Below are 18,355 nucleotides of genomic sequence, written 5' to 3' on the forward strand. Positions count from 1 at the left end.
TAAAAACAGCATGATTTTCTCAGATTCTTTAAGTGCACTTCAAGCACTGAAAAACACCATGAATATCACTCACCCAGTTGTAAAAGAAATAATCACCACTTTGCATACATTATCAGAACTTGGGAGAAACATGTGCTTCTGCTGGGTCCCAGGATATATGGCAATTCTTGGGAATGAACTAGTGGACAATGCTGCCAAATCAGCTAACCTACCACCAGACAGCAAGTGGAAAGTCCCTCATGAAGACTGTACACCAATAATCCAGTAAAAATGCACGTACCAGTGGCAGTTATCATGGCAGCAACAGCTTAACAATAAACTTCGAAGTATTAAACCAAATCTTGAGTGATGGCCTTCAAGCTTCAGTTCAATTCGACAACAGGAGGTAATATTAGCACGCTTGAGAATTGGCCATACTAACGTTACTCACGATTATCTCTTAAGCGGGTAGACTCCCCCTCAGTGTCATCACTATAACACTATTCTTTCTGTGAAACATATCTTTATTGAATGCACAAAACATGCAAGAAAACGTCAGAACCTTCTCACTACTGACATAACAAAAGACCTTCTTACACTTGCTTTAATCTTGGGTAATAAAATAAATGTCTCAAAGATCATTACTTTTCTCAAAATGATTAATATATACCACCTCCTTTAGCTAATAAAAAATAATAATAACAATAATTTTGTTACTATAGTTAGGAAATTATCCTTGCCTGCAAGTAATAACATCCATACTTACCATATGTATGGTGCACTATGCCATAGATGCTGATGCACCAGATAAATCCCCAATCAACCAACCAACCAACCTTGTCATGATTTTGTAATGGAACAATGAACAAATATCAAATTTACTTTAAACTGAGAAATGTTAAATGTTTATGGTGATGAAACGTTAAGTTGTACCAGTATGTTTGAATGGTTTAAGTATTTCAAAGGAGAACATGAGGATGTTTGCAACAACCCAAGAAGTGGGTGACTGTTAACCTGTTGAAATTCGGGAAATTGTGACAAGAGATCGTCATTTGAGCATCAGAATGATGACCGAAGAATTGGATATGAATAAGGAGACGATTTGTAAAATTCTGCATAAAGATTTAGTAAAAAGGAAGGTCTATGCAAAATTTATGCCAGACAGCCTCAGGGATGAGCAGAAGCCACGAAGAGTGTCAGCATGCAAAGACTTCACCTAAACAGAGAGACAGAGAGAGAGAGAGAGTCTTCATTGTAACTGGTTACGAGGTTAAGTATTGCAAACTTTCCCTTCACAGCCAAAAGGCCAGGGGTTTACAGATAAGGTGTTATAAAAACATTAAATACCATAAGACATTCAAGAACAAAAACAAGATGACATTAAATGATATAGGGATAAAACGAAAATGACAAATACATATACAATTTACAGTAGTGACTATTGTCCTCACAGTTCATGGGAGAGAGCAGCAAGAGCACTGTCAGGCTCGTTTCCCGTTATGCTCACTAATTAATTCACAAGGAGTCTCCAACCAGAACAGTTTCACTTCTGTCTAGACGGTTGCGATGAGTTGCAATGCTTTGTCAAGAGATGGTGGAGCTATGTCCTCTGTGGTCGCCATTCCCTCTATTAGTTAAGTGGTTTGGCGATTGGCAGATACAGCTGACCGCTGTCTATGGAGTGTGTTGGGCCCGAGTATCCCACATCTATATGGTAGGTTGACGGCAAATTTCTTAAGGAGATTCTCTCTCTCTCTCTCTCTCTCTCTCTCTCTCTCTCTCTCTCTCTCTCTCTCTCTCTCTCTCTCTCTCTCTCTCTCTCTCTCTCTCTCTCTCTCTCTCTCTCTCTCTCTCTCTCTCTCTCTGACTCTTTTCAGAAACTTTTACAGTGGTGTAATAAGTCATTGAATGAGGCAGTGATTACTTTGATTAAAAATAAAACCATTTTTGATCTCCTTCATTATGGTTCTTTTTATTGCAACAGTCTGGAAACTTTATTGCCACATCTTATATGTGAAGCATGGCCTAATGGAGGAAAAGTAACACAAATTTGGCAATTTAATAGTATCAGTAATGGAGGAATGTGATGCAAGAAAGCAAGCTTTCCACAATGAAAAATGGAAGTTTATTCCAGCAATTAACCACCTGCTGGCTAAAGGCAAATTTCTGCACATATATTCTACAACTGTCTTTCCTCAATTTGAATTTATGCCTCCTTAGGTTTGTAATCTGAGCAAGCAGAAGAATCCCATCAGAATTCAACATGCTCAACCCATTCCAGGCCTTATACACCTCAGTCAGGTCACCTCACAGGTGCCTAGTCTCCAGCCTCTGCAATTTGCAGAGCTTAAGCCTTTCTTGGTAAGAGGACCCCCTCGTTTCTCACTAATCTTGTTGTCCTTCTCTGTACATGCTCAAGCAACTCTACATCCTTCCTAAAATGAGGCCTCGAGATCTGTATGCAGTACTCAAGGTATGGCCTGGCCATTGCCTTATACAAATTACTTCCTTTTCCCTACTAGCAAAATTCCAGTAGATCCTTGACAATACCCCATGATTTGCTCTGGCAGCCTGTCAGCATTGCTCAGAAAGCTTCATATCTGACTACACAATTACTCCCAGTATTTTTTGTTTTCTACCACCCTAAGTGTAGTACCACACAGCTGGTACATTTCTCTGTGGTTACTTCTACCCATATGCAGTACTTTGCATTCGTCAATATTAAACTTCAGTTACCATTTCTCAGCCCATCTGTCCAAATTTTCTAGATCCTGTTGCAGTAGCACACTGCCATTACTGTCATTAACAACCCTGCCAACCTTTGTATCATCTGCAAACTTCGACATTAAGCCTGATATACCTTCATCAATATCATTGATAAATATACAAAACAACAGTGGGCCCAGCACCGAACCCTGGGGGACTCCACTAATAACATTAGTCCACAAAGAGCAGTGTCCATTGATTACCACCCTCTGTCTTCTCCCACTCACCAACCCTTTTATCCACTGTAGCAACTTACCCTTAATACCATACTGCTCCAATAATGTACAGTAGTCTTCCATGTGCAACAGTGTCAAAAGCTTTCCTGAAATCCAAGTATATGATATCAAAATTATTTTTTGCATCCAGTTCCTTTGTAACCACATCATAGTATCCAATCACATTTGTCAGACAAGACTTTCCCTTAACAAACCCGTGCTGTGTCTGAACTATTATTGCAGTCTTGTGTAGGTGATCCTGCATCACTTCTTTAACCAGTGACTCCATTATTTTCCCCAGAACAGAAGTTAAACTAACTGGTCTGTAATTATGTGTCACCCTTAGATATGGCTTTGTGAATTGGAGATACATTTGCACATCTTCAGTTCATGGGGCTTTCCCCTGAGTCCATGGATGCTCATAATTATGGCTAAGGGTTTACTTACTTCCTTTTCTACCTCCTTTAATATAACTGGATAGATCCCATCCATCCTAGGTGCATTTCTTATGTTTAACTTCAACAAATTCTCCTCCACTTTGCTCTCAGTTATTACAAAATTATTAAGCACCCTGTTACAGTTTGATAAACTTTTGGCATTTTACTCCCTTAATAACTCCTCATGTGTGAATGTAGATGCAAAATACTCATTCAGATTAGCAGTTTTTTGAGTAGGATCATCAACACCCGAACCATCAATGTTAATTGGACCAATCTTATTCATCCCCTCCTAGAGTTTATATAAGTAAAGAAGTCCTTGATGTTTTTCTTAGCATCCTTTGCCAAAGATTTCTCGTAATCTGTCTTTGCTTGCCTGACCTCCTTTGTCACTTGATTACAGACTAGCTTATATCTGCTATAGGCTTCTGTTTCACCTGATAATTTATATGCATCCCATGCATGTTTCTTCTCTGCCACGAGTCTCATTAGCTCAACTTATATCCATTTAGGCCTAACCCTTGAACAAGTGCTTCCCACTTAAAATTTGATGTTGGTGACATCATCTGTTTGCCCCACTCTACAGAATTTAAAAACTGTCTGAGACCACTAGTTACTTTTACGGAAGCAAAAACCCTTCCCTTTACCTCTGATGGTAATTAAGTAAATGCCACATTAGTACACTGTGATCTCTGCCACCTAGTGTTTCCTTTATCTGCAAATTCTTTATACATGAATAATCACTGCTGATAACCACATCAAGAGTGTTACTCCCTCTTGTTGCCTCTCTGACGTGCTGCTGTAGTAAACAATCCTCCAATAAATCCACAAAAGCTTTGCTAGTGTGCGAGTGACCAACCCCCACAAGTTCCAGTCTACATCTGGGAAGTTAAAATCCCCAATTATAACAAAATCTGATGTACTAGCCCATTCTATTTCTCTGTACAATTGTTTGTTGTACTCATTAGAGTCATTAGGCCTATAACACACTCCTACTCTCATTTTTGCTTTTCCAGTGCTTATGTTGCACCAAACTGACTCAACATTGCACTGTCTATCCATGTCAACTGGGTGCACTTCCTTAGATTTTGTTTTTCTTAATTAACATCATAACCCCTCCTCCCTTCCTATCCTGTCTATCCTTTCTGTACACGTACTCCCCAAATTCCAATTTTGCACTGCTTATAGCTCTGTGACACGATGTCTCTGATATCCCAATAATATTTCTTTCTTTCTTTCTTTTTCTTTTATTTCTTTCTATTTTCATGTAATATTACTGGCAACAAATAACATATGGTGTGATTGTTGTCAAGCTCATTTCATTGACATTAATGGTATTATACTTTCTGTTCTGAGTGCCAATATGTCATTCAGTATGTGTGATATTTTGTCAATATATCACTTGATATGTGTCACCATTTTGGTTTAGCACAACTTAAAACTGAGTAATGGCATGGTTAACTGCAGTACCTAATATATTAGGAGTGACGTCTCTCATGCTGTGTAATGCTATCCTTCAAGGTTACTAGGTCAGGAATTTTTCCAGAATATACATTATCCTTTGGGTAGCCCCAGAGTCAAAATTTGCAAGAAGTGAGGTTGAGTGATAAAGATGGCCCCATTCTATGGGAAATGAACAGCTGATTACCCTTTCTTTGCTAATGTATATCCATGTATCAGAAGATGCTCCCCCATCTTTCTATATGTGGAGATGCACAATCTTGTATAAAAACTGTTTCCAGGCAGTTGTGAAATCTGCATTGCTTCCCTTCTGTTAGCAGGGCTTTACATTTAGAGCATGTTCTGGTGAAGTGAAAAACAGCGTTTGCCTACCACTGTGGCATTCCTCCTGGAGTCTATCATGCCTTCCATCCCATATACAGTTTTTATACAAGATTGTGCATCTCCACATATAGAAAGATGGGGGAGCATCTTCTGATACATGGATATACATTAGCAAAGAAAGGGTAATCAGCTGTTCATTTCCCATAGAATGGGGCCATCTTTATCACTCAACCTCACTTCTTGCATTATAAATGATGCTAGAACTAGGGGACATAAATTCAAGTTACGCGGGGAAATGTTTAGATTGGACTGCAGGAAGTTTTATTTTAGCCAGCGAGTTATAAATTACTGGAATAAGTTGCCTTCATGGGTGGTAGAGGCCGACAGTTTGGGGAAATTCAAAGGTCATCTGGATAGTACTTTCGGGTAAGGGAAACGCATAGGATGATAGGATTAATTTCCTTTTTATTTAATTTTTAATTTTATTTTATTATTTTTATTTATTTATTAATTATTATTATTTATTTATTTATTTAATTTTTGTTTTTATCATTGTTTTGTTCGGATTTTTTTTTTTTTTTTTTTTTGGCTGGTGCAGCATAAGCCATAGGCTTTCTTGCACCATATGGCCGTTACTAATACTAAAATACTAAATACTAAAAATATTTATGCCAAAGAAGTGATATACAGGTAGCCCTCAGTTTACGACGATTTTGAAACCAGAAGGCCAAAAATATCAAAAACTATAAAAAATTCCAAAAATGTGCAACTATAAATACGAGATATGATGTAAAGAAACAGCACAGTCGCTCAGAGATGAGAGCTATCCCTATTATCATCTAAGACAATCAGGGATCAGGTGGCCGAAGATAAGAGGAATACTCAGTTTGTTTGTTGATGTACTATTGTTGGCCTGCTATTCTACATTTAATTAAACTGGCACTACAGTGTCAGTTTAATTAAAAATTGTTGATTAAATTAATAAGATAAGAGCTGCTATGTCTAGTAAGAGAAGTGCAGTAAACCCAAGTGAATGTGAAAATGTCGCCAAAAGTCACGTAGATCTATCACATTGGAAAAAAGATGGGAGATAATTCATAGAATAGAAGATGATCAGTGTAGAAGTATGAAATTCCTCCATCGACTGTAGTACCATAATGAAAAATGCAGATAAAACAGTCAATGCAACGTGCTACAACAGTAAGTGTGATGCAAGTGAGTTATAGCAGAAGTAAACTTTTAGAAAAAATGGAGAAATTGCCATAATGGGTGTATGACTTAAATCAAAAAATCATTCTGTTGACTCAAGCTATTATTACTGATAAAGGCAATCAATTTTTGAAGATCTTAAGAAAAAAGAGGGCAGTGATGAGGCATTTTTAGGTAGCAAGGAATGGTTCATGCGATTTAAATCTCAACGTGCCGCTGTGTGTGAAATTAAGTGGTGAGGCGGCAGTTGCAGCTTTTCTTGCAGAGTTTCAAGCTATTGTATCTCATTTTAATGTTGAAAAGACTGAGCCTTTATTGGAATAAATTTCCATCACGAACAGCTTCATTGCCCATGAAGAGCAGTGTGCACTAGGTTTCAAGGCTTCAAAAGACAGGCTAATGTTTCTGCTAAGTGCAAATGTCTCTGGCACTTTAAAATTAAAACCAGTGTTAGTGTACCATTCACAGACACCACGTGCTCTCAAGGGCCTAAACAAAGCCACATTGTCAGTCTACTGGAAATGGAACAGGAGGGCTTGGGTGACACACAACATCTTCTTGGATTGGTAGACAAACTATTTTTGCCCTGCTGTGCTCTGTTTTTGTCAAGAGAATGAACTTGGTCCAAGAGAAGAAGAGCCAAGGCTCTTCTTTTGGACAAAGCTCCTGGCCATTCTGAAAACCTTGCTGAAGTCAGAGCATCTCTGGACGTCAATGTTGCCCTTGTGAGTAGCACAGTTGCTAGGATTGCCATTCCCCCTACACCGAGTGGAAAAAACCTGAGTTCAAGTCCCGTCAATGACATGAAGAAATTTTTATGAGCTTTTTCACAAAGTGGCTGAGTTAGTTGGTCTCAGGTGAGGTCAGCATGGTTTTTTCTCCCAAAGACTTGGGTTTTTCTTCCAACAAACAAAAAATCAACCTGAGAACACACAATTTACAGACAATACACAAATAGCAATATGTCCTTAGTTGCTGATGCTCATAAAAACCTAAAACAACAACAATATCAATATTGTTTAAGTGTCACCAAACACCACTTCAGTTTTGCAACCAATTGACCAGGAGATAATACTCATAACAACCTTTAAAGCCTATTGCCTCTGCCACACCTTCATGGAAATAGTGAGTTTTGGACAGGTCAAACAAAACTATTGAAGATTATTGGCACTCATTCGACATTTTGAAGGGCATTAATAACATCAGCACAGCTTGGGAAGAAGTGTCAGTAAACTGTTTTAATGGAGTATGGTGCAAATTCTCCCACAATTTATGCACACCTTCACAGGATTAGTACTAGTGGAGAACATTGTTGAAAATGTTAGCAGGCTAGCAGAAGAGGCGGATTTTGTACAAAGTTAAAGCTGAAGATGTAACAGAGCTTTGAATAGCTATGGACAGCGGCTTTCCAGTGAAGAGTTTGAAGAATTGGCTAAAGAACTAAGCCAATAGAAGGAGGAGGTAGAGAAAAAATAAAAAGATAAAGAGCCTCCTCTAAAATCTATGAATACAAGCAATCTACAGCACATCCTTTCAGCCATTGAGACCCTCACTGATGAGCTATGTGAGATTCACCACGACTGGGAGCAAAGTCCGAAAGTGAAAAGCAGTGAAATTGTATCCATCAGCCCTTATTCTGAGATTCTCGAAAAAAAGAAAGAGGAAATCTCAACAGTTAACACTTCATGCCTTCTTCAAAAAAGGGGAAGATCCTCAACCAGGGACTTCTTAAGAGAAGTAAAATCACTGCATTACACCACTGTTAAAAAAGATCAATGTGAGGCCTTACATTGGCACTTACAAAAACTTTCGGTATAGGCTTCAAACATATCAAAGTAAATGTACAAAATTAAATTTTTTTTTATTTAATTAAATTTTGTTTGGTTATTTTATACTGTATTACAATTAATTGATTTATATTCATAAAAATACTGGTTTTACATTCATTTCAGAGCTTTAAATATAATAATATTATATTACTTATATATCAGTTTTGAGATGGGTAGAATGTAACTCAGACTTACATTATATGATTAGGTTCATTTTACATAGATTTTTTTTTTTTTTTTTTTTTTTTTTTGTGACAGTTCCTTCAGAAACGGAACTCCGTCATAAACCGAGAGCTACCTGTGTAGATATATATGTACCAATGAGAAATATGCTGGTTACACTATCATGTAAAACGTCACATGAAATATGTGGCATCTTGAATGCTTGTGTAGTTTCATTCTTAATATGCTTGGTAGTACTCTATGAAAAATATGTACATCAACTTATCAGTGCTGCTTTGTGGAATGGTATGGGGAAACAAATATGACAGGATTCAGGTAATGTTCCAAACTGAACACAAGTTCTACTTAGGAAAAATCCATGTTATTCATTAAACCTATAAACATTACTGCTCCTCAAATTCCGTTGCTATCACAATAAATTTCCTTCTGCAACAAGAAAATATCACTTCAGATTGATAGATAACAGTTGTAATGGACCGTTTTCCAACAATTTTTTCACCTGTAACAAATGTAACCACATTACTGTAGAATCACTAATGCAGAAATGAAGCTAAAGTAACTACAGAAGTGCCTACTTATACTTTTCGCCCGATACAAGGAGCAGTCATCCAGAAAGATGCAGTTACTTGTCAGTTTGAAATGGTCTCTAATGGTTGGCAGCAGTTTGCCTTCCAATATAGCCAGGTATCCATTGGCATTTACAAAACCTTTTATAAACTGCAGGTGACCTACTCTGCGATACAAAATGCACCCCAATATCATTTGGCTGGTAGGGAATTTCACTGTAGACACCATATAATGTCTACAGGTGGTGTTCTTCACATCTACGGCGAATCCTTTGTCTCCCATCAGAGCCATGCAGGCTGAATTTCTTCTCGACCGAGAAAAAAAATTACTTCCAATGCTCGGGATGCATTTGACATGCTCCTTAAACCAAATTAATCAGGCCTTCTTCATTTTTTGTGTGAGGAAGGGTTTCTTCTTAGGATGATGAGCTACAAGTCCATTTTTGAAGAGGTGTGTTCCGACTGTTACTGCACTTGCTACCACTCCCGTGTGTTCTTCCCATTCTCTTTAAGGCATAAGTGCTTCAAAACGCGGTCCTGTTTTGGCATAGAGACTCATTTGCATCCGGTTTCTTTTTTCCAATCAGCAGAACCAGTATTCTTGAGTTTGGAAAGAAATCTACACACTATAAGCAATATGACAGGAAGAACATCCTTCCTCATGTAAAGCAACAATAGCACTTTCTTTGTGGCACCAATTCCCCTAACTCACCATCCTGACACAAGCAAGGAATGACTGCAACTCTTGCAGAGCGTGCTTATATAGTTGAAAGTAACAGCTCATGCAATATTACGTCATCACCTACGCGTGTCAATTTTATCTGATGCAATCTGTAAGAAATATTGCCATATACTTACGTTATTTGGATGACAATTACCATTTAAGAGGTGATGCACTTTCTTTGAATACCAGTGTATATAGAAAAGAATTACAGTAAAAAAAAATCAGTTCCAAAAACTGCCAACAGGAGAAAAATGGTGCCACAAAAGGGAAAAAGTGGAGTGCAGTATACCTAAAAGTATACACCACTTGTATACTCCACGAAAGAGTATACCTAAACTTTTGCTTCATGAGTTGCCCTAGTATTTCACTGCTTTCAAACAAATGGTTAACCTGCCATTTATTTAAAAGATGAAATACCACTATAATAGCTTGTTTTAGAACTTGCCTAACCTATATTTCTGATTGTTTCTGATATGCAAAACCAAAAAATAGGTCATTTTGTGAAAATGCAATACATTCTCAATAATTTAGTAGCTTAGTGGCAGAATAACCACTAGCTCAACACATAGCAGACAGGACAGTTACATATGACGAGAGAGAGAGAGAGAGAGAGAGAGAGAGAGAGAGAGAGAGAGAGAGAGAGAGAGAGAGAGAGAGAGAGAGAGAGGTGGAAGGTGTTACAAGAGAATAAGTAATAAGCCAAAGGTAAATTAGGCAAAAAAGGGAAGAAATAGGATAGTAATAGTACCCCAGTGATGGTTCCATGCTATTTTGTGCCCTAGGCAAGGCTAATTACTTACACCCCCAAAAAAAATTGCCAACTGCAATTTTCAAAAACAGATTCTTGTAGAAAAAATGGAAAATACAAAACTTGAAACTGTTAAATTTATTTTTAAAGTGCAAGAATAAGTAATACATAATCTTTGATTATCTTTCTCAAATACAAAAGAAAATGTTTTAGCACACAAATCATTTTGAGTAATCTTTTGAATTGTGATGCTAAAATTTGTCTCTTAAAAGTTTCAATTTCAGCCACATAAAAATCTCACTCAAGAAGAAGAAGAGATTTTTTTCTCTTAGCCAAAAATATCACCAAATTTCAAAAATAAAAATAGAACAACATATAAAAAGGATAAATAAAAAAAAACAGATGTTTTATTTTTATACTTTTAACCAGAGTATAAAATTTTTTTATAAGACTTTATAATTAATTACAATTCATAGCACTGTTGTGGTATTTATCTTAAAATAAAAAATATAAATTGTCAGTTGCATTTTTTACATAGGTTAAAAAAATCTGTATAAAACTGATCCACTCAAAGGTCAGTACTGTGCCCTAGGCAGCTGCCTAGTTGGCCTAATGATATACTGGCCCTGATTCCAATCATCCTTGAATAATCTAATAATTCATGGGGTATAAGAATTAGAATAAGAAAGCTTAATAGAATAAGAAAGCATAAATGCTTTCTTATTCTATTAAGCATTAAGTCCCTAGTGGTAAGCAATCATTAATCTTAAAGTCACAGCAATTGTTATGTATTGTAATGGTAATTTTTAACTGCATTCCCATTTAAAGCATCAATACAGCATCAGAGAGAACATCAATGCATGTGCTTCACTTCAGAGAAAAAATACTTTTGTACTGGAGGGTAAAAAAAAAACACAATGCACGTATGCACGCACGCACACACACACACGCGCGCGCACACACACACACACACACACACACACACAATTCTTTTTAAAGAATAATTGTAAGGAGGCATGTGCAGCCTTTATCAAACTATATTACATTTTAATTTTAATAATGTAATGTGGAGAAATTGAATCAATTTTTCACATGTAATCATTTTAGCTACTAGTATAACTTGCTGTGTAGGGCCTAAATCCCAGAATGTGTGCTCAGGATCTTGTAGATCCCATTGGGACTTTTCAGCAATATCATGCTCTTTGTGTACTCAATCCACAGAGCCGAAACTCTCACTACCATTCCACAAAAATTTTATTTGATTTTGCTATTGAAAATTCCAGAAATCTTGGTTATTTATGATGCAAAAAATAAAAATGAAGAACCTAGTTAAGCTTAGTCTTGATAATTATATGCACATGCTAAAAAACACAAATTTAAAATTAGCATGCATCCAAGCATATTCATTATGTTCTCTTGCTTTGTGTCACAGAAGAGCCTGGCTAGTGCACAATTCTTGAAGCAAGCAAGTTTTTCAATTAACATTTAGTTTTGTCAGTGAAAGAAAATGAAGATAATGTTAGTATTGAAAAGTGATGCAGGGAAGCAAACTTGTAGAGATCAGCCAAAAATAAAATAAACAAAACAAAACAAAACAAAAAAGAAATGCTTCTAACATCTCCCTGTCATAATAATTTGTCTAACTCCTGCTTAAATTTATTCAAGCTACCTACTTTCACAGTAGCAACAGAAGTTTGTTCCAATCAGCTAACCTCTGGCTGAAAATGATTTTCTGCATATTTGTCCTGCAAACCAACCAACCTTTCCCAATTTAAATTTATGGCCCCTTTCATGCTTTGCACAAAAAAATAATAAAACTGTTATTTATTATTTATTTTTTTTTCCTGAATTTCTGCTTCTTTTCGTTAAAGAATTAGCCATCGGGTTTGCTGTGGTAGCCTACATTACAAAATAGAAACATACAGTAATAGCATTGTTCGCTATTACTGTATGTTTCCTATTTCTGTAATTTTGGTAGCAAGAAACGATGGTACAATTCTTTAACGAAAGAAGCAGAAATTACATTGAAACAACATAAATAATATAAAATATATATGTAAGATTTTCCATGTTTTGTAAAATTTGGAAAAATTAACACCTTTGACTTGTGTACCATATATAGATGTGCCTTTTCAATTTCAGGCACCAGGAAAATGCAATGTAATTGGTTCCATTTGCAAGAAAATAAGCATAATGACAGTGTGCAGTGCATAGGAAAAGTGCAAAGATAGATGTTGCATTTCATGATGACGACTATGCCACATATGCCAAATGTTTATATGTATACTTTGACCTTTTTTCAATCTTTCTCTGAGGTTGTAATGATATGCAAGCGCATTTTTTTAGAAATATGCTACCCAAAATTCAAATAGCAAAAGAAATAAGGTTGTGAAAGATCAAAAACAGCATGCATTGTTAGTGAAATTTCAGAATAAGGAAAGAAGAGGAGCTATTTATGGGTCTGGAAAATTGGCCATTTTTGTTTGCTAGAGATGGCAGTAATGAAACTAATTTCAAGCTATATCCCATTGTGACAACTTGTAATAAAAAATTAAAAAAAATAAAAAAGTCAAATCAAAAGCAGCTTGCTCTCAGTGGCAGCATTGGAAGTTGACTCCACAACATTGGACATCCTCCGAAGAACCAGAAAGCATGTTGGATTCCTTCAAAAACTGTCTAGCAAGTAGTTCTTATAATGCACTTGTTATGATAGTCCTAAAACTGGTGTTAAGGTAGGTATTAAAAGAGATTGAGTACTTGGTGATAATAGTATGCTAAAAAGGAATCTGTGTGCCTTCTGTGAAAGTGGATTAATATTTGTCAAATTTGCTACTATCTAAAAAGAAAAAAGAGATTTAAGCAATTTTATTTGATGTACATGCCACTGAAGTAAAAAATATTTTGAAGCATGTGTGACAACATTTGTTTATCTCTGGTTAAATATGTAAACAAGACTGGTAGAATAGTGTCATGCTCTGACCAGTCTGTTTAAAGAAATCAGAAGTTGTGAGAAAAGCAGTATGAGCACTTTTCAGAGTTACCAAATTGAAACATACAATAATGTTATCAGTAATGAGTGGCACTCACTCATATTCATGATCCAAAAGTTTTGAAAGAAAAATTGATGAACTCAAAAATAACTTGTGAATTGCAAATTTCTGCAAATGCAATCTTGAACAGGCAATCAACCAAGCTGATAATTTCTGGCATGTTATCCTCACTCGTACAGAACCTGTTCTTTCTCTCTCTCTCTCCTGGCTTGAATGTTATGCCACCATTTGAAAGTCCAAACATTGCTCCTCAGTCTAACATAACTCACAACTATGCATGTGCTGAAGTCATTACTCCTAGATATATTGAAGAATGTTATGTGCAAATTTATTTTTCCAACAGTTTTCATATCTTCACTTTTCCATTTTTGGTAATTGATTACCACAGCAGACTTAACCAGAAGGACGATTGTGGCTTAGCCATGGACATCCTATTGCCAGTCTTGGAGAGTCTAAAACAAGGAAAGATTCGGTTCTTTTACTCAGTGAGGAAGTACTTTATGACTGCATGTGACTACAGAGTGCACACATTCCTCCTTGAAAAATAATGTTCTTATAATGCTCATTTTCAAATTAAAAAAAAAAAAAAAAATTTAAATAAGAAAATTTTTGGAGAAGTACTTCTTGATCTTGTTTAAGATTAAGAAATAGATGAAGCAACAGGTGCCTTGCAGCATCCATTCTGTCAGTTTCAGTTAGAACCTACTAGATGCTATTATGAAAGAAGATTTGGTGTACGGTGGTCCTTTGTTGGATAACTGACAAGTGTGCAGGGAAGCTTGAAATATAACAAATTATCTGAAGTCATGCTTGGTATTTTAACAAGTCCTCATAGCAGTGATGACTCTGAGAGAATATTTTGAAATTTTGCTGCCAGCAAGTATAGACATCAGGGCCATTCTTATGAACAAAATTTTGACTCAGCATTTCAGAAGAGTGCAAAGTCTTCAACAATATCTTTCTTGAGGCAGGCAAAAGCAATTTGTCTAACAGAGAATCCAAAGAGAAATTCACAGAGAGAAAAATGTTATTGTTAGGTAAGCTAATGTTTAAAAAAATCTATGCTGTACCAAGCAAACAATCTTACAGCTGTATTTTTTCAGTGAAATTTAATTCCTAGTTCACTGTTGACTTTAAAAAACTGCTTTTTTTTATCTAAAAAAATCTCCTGTGTTCTGGGAAGCACTCCTTGTTTTTTTTTGTTTTTTTTTTTTTTCTGGTTTTGGCCCAAAATACAGTAATACCCCGACTTACACGAACTCGGAGTTACGCGGTTCTTGATTTTTTCGTTTGGCAACACTGCCGCCCACTATCTTCAAGGTCGTTTTTCATATGTTATTGATATACGGTGCGACGGCAGAGAGTGAGAGCGAAAGATGAATAAAATTCAAATTTACTGCGCATGAACTGCACACATATACAAGAATTTGTATTCCAACTGTCATATTTATATGTGTGCATTCGAATTCGTTCTCAATGTTTGTCGGAAATTACATCGTTTTCACGAGAGAAATGGATCGCGTCGGTCGAGCCGTATACAGTCAGTCCTCGTATAACACATGTTTACACTACACGAATTAGATCATACACTATTTATAAATACGGTAATGATATCTTATAATATAACACGAACCGAATTGGTTTATGCACGATTCGCCTTTGTGTTTACAAGAAATGGCAGTCGAACGCAGAAACACCCCAACCGAACACAACACGATAGGAATGAAGAGAAGATTCTGAAAATGTATTTGCTTTAGGGGAAACACATTTCACCATAATAACGTAAAAATCAACACAATTCCAGCTATCGGTATGCAATTAGATCGAGTTTACTACCAGTTTATAACAGATTCCACTAGCAGAAACGCAACTGGATTTTTATTGTTTTATGGTAGTAACCCCTAGAAATGTGAGGTGTTAATAGTGTATCTCTGCCTTTATGGTGTTGTTTATTCAGTTGCTACATGCGCGCAGCTTTGTTTATGCGTATCAAGCGTGCCTCCTCATTTTGTAATTGTGCTTTATTCCCTAAAAATGAGTAAAATACTTAAAAGGTGTGAAAAGGAAGCGTACTGTTGAAGACACTGCAGATTCAGAGAGAAAAAGAAAAGCAATTATCGATAAACAGAGGTGGACTGGGTCAAAAATTTATAGTGGCCTCATACTATGGTTTATGGCCAAAATCACACAGGCCCACCGGGGTTTCCCCGGTAAGGCTTATGGCCAGTCGGCCTCTGTCGATAGAGAAAAAATATGAAATTGTGAAACGCTTTGAGCGAAATGAAAGACCATGTGATATTGCACGTGCTACAGGCCTAAATGAGGCAACGGCGAAAAGCACATGACAATTGCAAACTTGACAGGTCTCAGCTCAATTGAAAAGGGCTTAAAAATTTTAGAAAACATAGACTACAACGAAGAACGCGTTATAGCTACAAAGCAAGGAATAAAAAAAATTATTAGCTTGCTACGAAGAAATTCTGCATGAAAAAAAGAAGTCTCTGTGTCGTCAGACAAATTTGTTAGATTTTATGAAGCCATCGACATCGAGATAACTTTTTTACGTAAGTCATTTATTTTTTTAATACATATTTTGTATTAATATGTATAAAGAACTGCAATTTTATTAATATTTTTCTTCTAAATTAGTGTTTTTGTTAGTCATTGGTCCCAATTAAACAAAATTTATATGTATTTATATGCAAAGTTGTACCCCGACTTACGCGAATTCGACTTAAGCGATTTTCGTCGGACCCACCTATCGCGTAACTTCGGGGTATTACTGTACCTCATTTTCCTCCTGCTTATGAATGCCTGATATCCAGCAAAAAACTATTGATTCTGCACAAATCTCCAAATCTGTCCTACCATGCAATGTTGTTCCCACATCTAGGATAGTGCTTCCAAATTGATCAGTTTGGCCCCAGAGAGATTCTACTCCTTGAGCTTTGTTCAAGGCTCAAGGAGTAGAATTTTTTTCAGCCTGGTCTGTGCTTGTTGACAGGAGAGACTGTTTCTACAGGGATGACACTTAAATAGAAAGGGTGCAAAAATATTTACTGATGCTATCGAGGCAGTGTTAGGTGGGTCAGAAAACTGCTAGCTTGGGGGAATACACAGACCAAAAGGTTAACAGTGGCCGCAGGCAGAGACAAAAGTGATTCTTGCACTGCTTCTATTAGAATGAGCAGCAGCCTGGAAAGCAAGGCAATGGAGATTTCCAGAACTGACGGGAGTCATAGTGGAACAAGTAAATACATGAGCTGTGTTAGAAAAACTAAGAGTAGAAACCAAATGGTTCTGTTGTCATTTCAGCCAAGGATAAAGCTGACCTTCTAGTGTCCCATTTTTCTTCCAATTCATATTAATGATCTTGGCAAAATGCCTCCCACCATTCCCAACACGCTCCATTCAATGCCTCCTGTGGTCTTCCATCAGAAGGATTTTGATGAATCTTGATGCTAAGAAAGCTACAGGTCCTGATGGTATTTCTCCACTTGTTCTCAAAACCTATGCTCCTGAACTTACTCCTGTTCTTTGCTGCCTTTTTTCACCTTCTTATTCCAGAGGTGTTTTTCCTTCTTGTAAATTTGCGGAGGATGCAGAAAGGTCAGGGAATGACCACCCATATCCCCGGAGCAATATGGCCTTAGTTGCTAATGCTCCTTAAAAAACCAAATAACAAATAACAGTTTAATTTATCAGTTAAACTTTATTATACGTATATAGGTACAAGAAAATCACGTTATATATGAGATCGGCAGGTGTTCACTTATATCTGCGGTTTCAGCCATCCCCGATACGTCTTGGAACGTAACCCCCGCAGATATGGGTGCCTTACTGTAGTGTACTTTTTTTTTTTTTTCCAGAGAAGACTCAGGATCAAGTTTCAGAACCAAGCAGCTGTGATACACAGGCTGATAGTGCTGTAATCAGCTCAAAGGTACAGGATAAGAATCTCTCATCACTGGCTGTGCAGTCAACAATTAGACCATCTGAAGTAAGATATTATTTTTTTTATTATATGTATTTTGTTACATGTACACCCACACAAACACAGGCACTCACATTTTTACAAAGCAGTAATATCGTCTTTAAAAATGTGTGTTAGTTCAATCTAAATCAGATAAAGATAATTTACTGTATTTTGTAACTAAGTAAGTACATAAATAAAAACAGTATATTGCTTTCATAACTTTAGTTTATTCAGGTTATTTGTGTTTCTATTTTTTATTTTTATTTTTTTATTATGAAAGCACAATGCAATTGAAACAGCCAGTTCATTTTGATTATGGAATTATCATTGAAGGAAATTACTTCGTTGCCAAATAGCTCTCTCTCTCCAGCACATACACACACATATTCCCATTAGAATTGAGATCTGGTAAATATGCATGTCTAGTAGATGGTGGAAATTTGCGTCATGTTTGTTGAACCATTCTTGCATGATTCTAGTATGATGCACTGTTGCATTGTCATCCATAAAGTGGCATCACCTTTGGGATGAAAGTATAACATTGCAGGATGCAGTATATGGGGTGTATTTTGTACCTGAATTTTGTATCAGGAGATACCCGGAAGTACCTGAATTTTGCTGATACAAATGTTCCCCATACCATGATACCACCTCCAGATGCTTGGATTGTTTTAACAAGGCAAGCAGGGTCCATTGCTTAGTAAGGTGCTCAACCACACTCTGTACCTATCATCAGTGCAAAACAAAGTGTGTTGTTATTTGTTTGACCACATGACTTTCTTCCATTGTTCCACTGTCCAATCCCAATATTCTCAGTACCACCACAAGTGAATTTTTCTGGTATTTTTTTTCTCTGAAATAAATGGCTTCGAACTAGGCAGGCAACTG

At 36.6% G+C, this 18,355-nt stretch overlaps 1 protein-coding gene across 1 annotated transcript in view; it reads left to right on the forward strand.

Moving 5' to 3' along the window:
• The window catches only part of LOC150077556 (uncharacterized), a 212,398-nt gene that overhangs the window by 143,352 nt on the left and 50,691 nt on the right, over window positions 1-18,355 (forward strand). Inside the window, exon 7 of the mRNA XM_090386892.1 lies at window positions 17,361-17,491. Coding sequence (XP_090243018.1) covers window positions 17,361-17,491 — 131 coding nt within the window. The remainder of the gene's footprint in view (window positions 1-17,360; window positions 17,492-18,355) is intronic.

Source organism: Mastigoproctus giganteus, chromosome 12 (genome assembly GCF_048544385.1).
Source record: "Mastigoproctus giganteus isolate SK-2022 chromosome 12, ASM4854438v1, whole genome shotgun sequence".
NCBI classification, from domain to species: Eukaryota; Metazoa; Arthropoda; class Arachnida; order Uropygi; family Thelyphonidae; genus Mastigoproctus; species Mastigoproctus giganteus.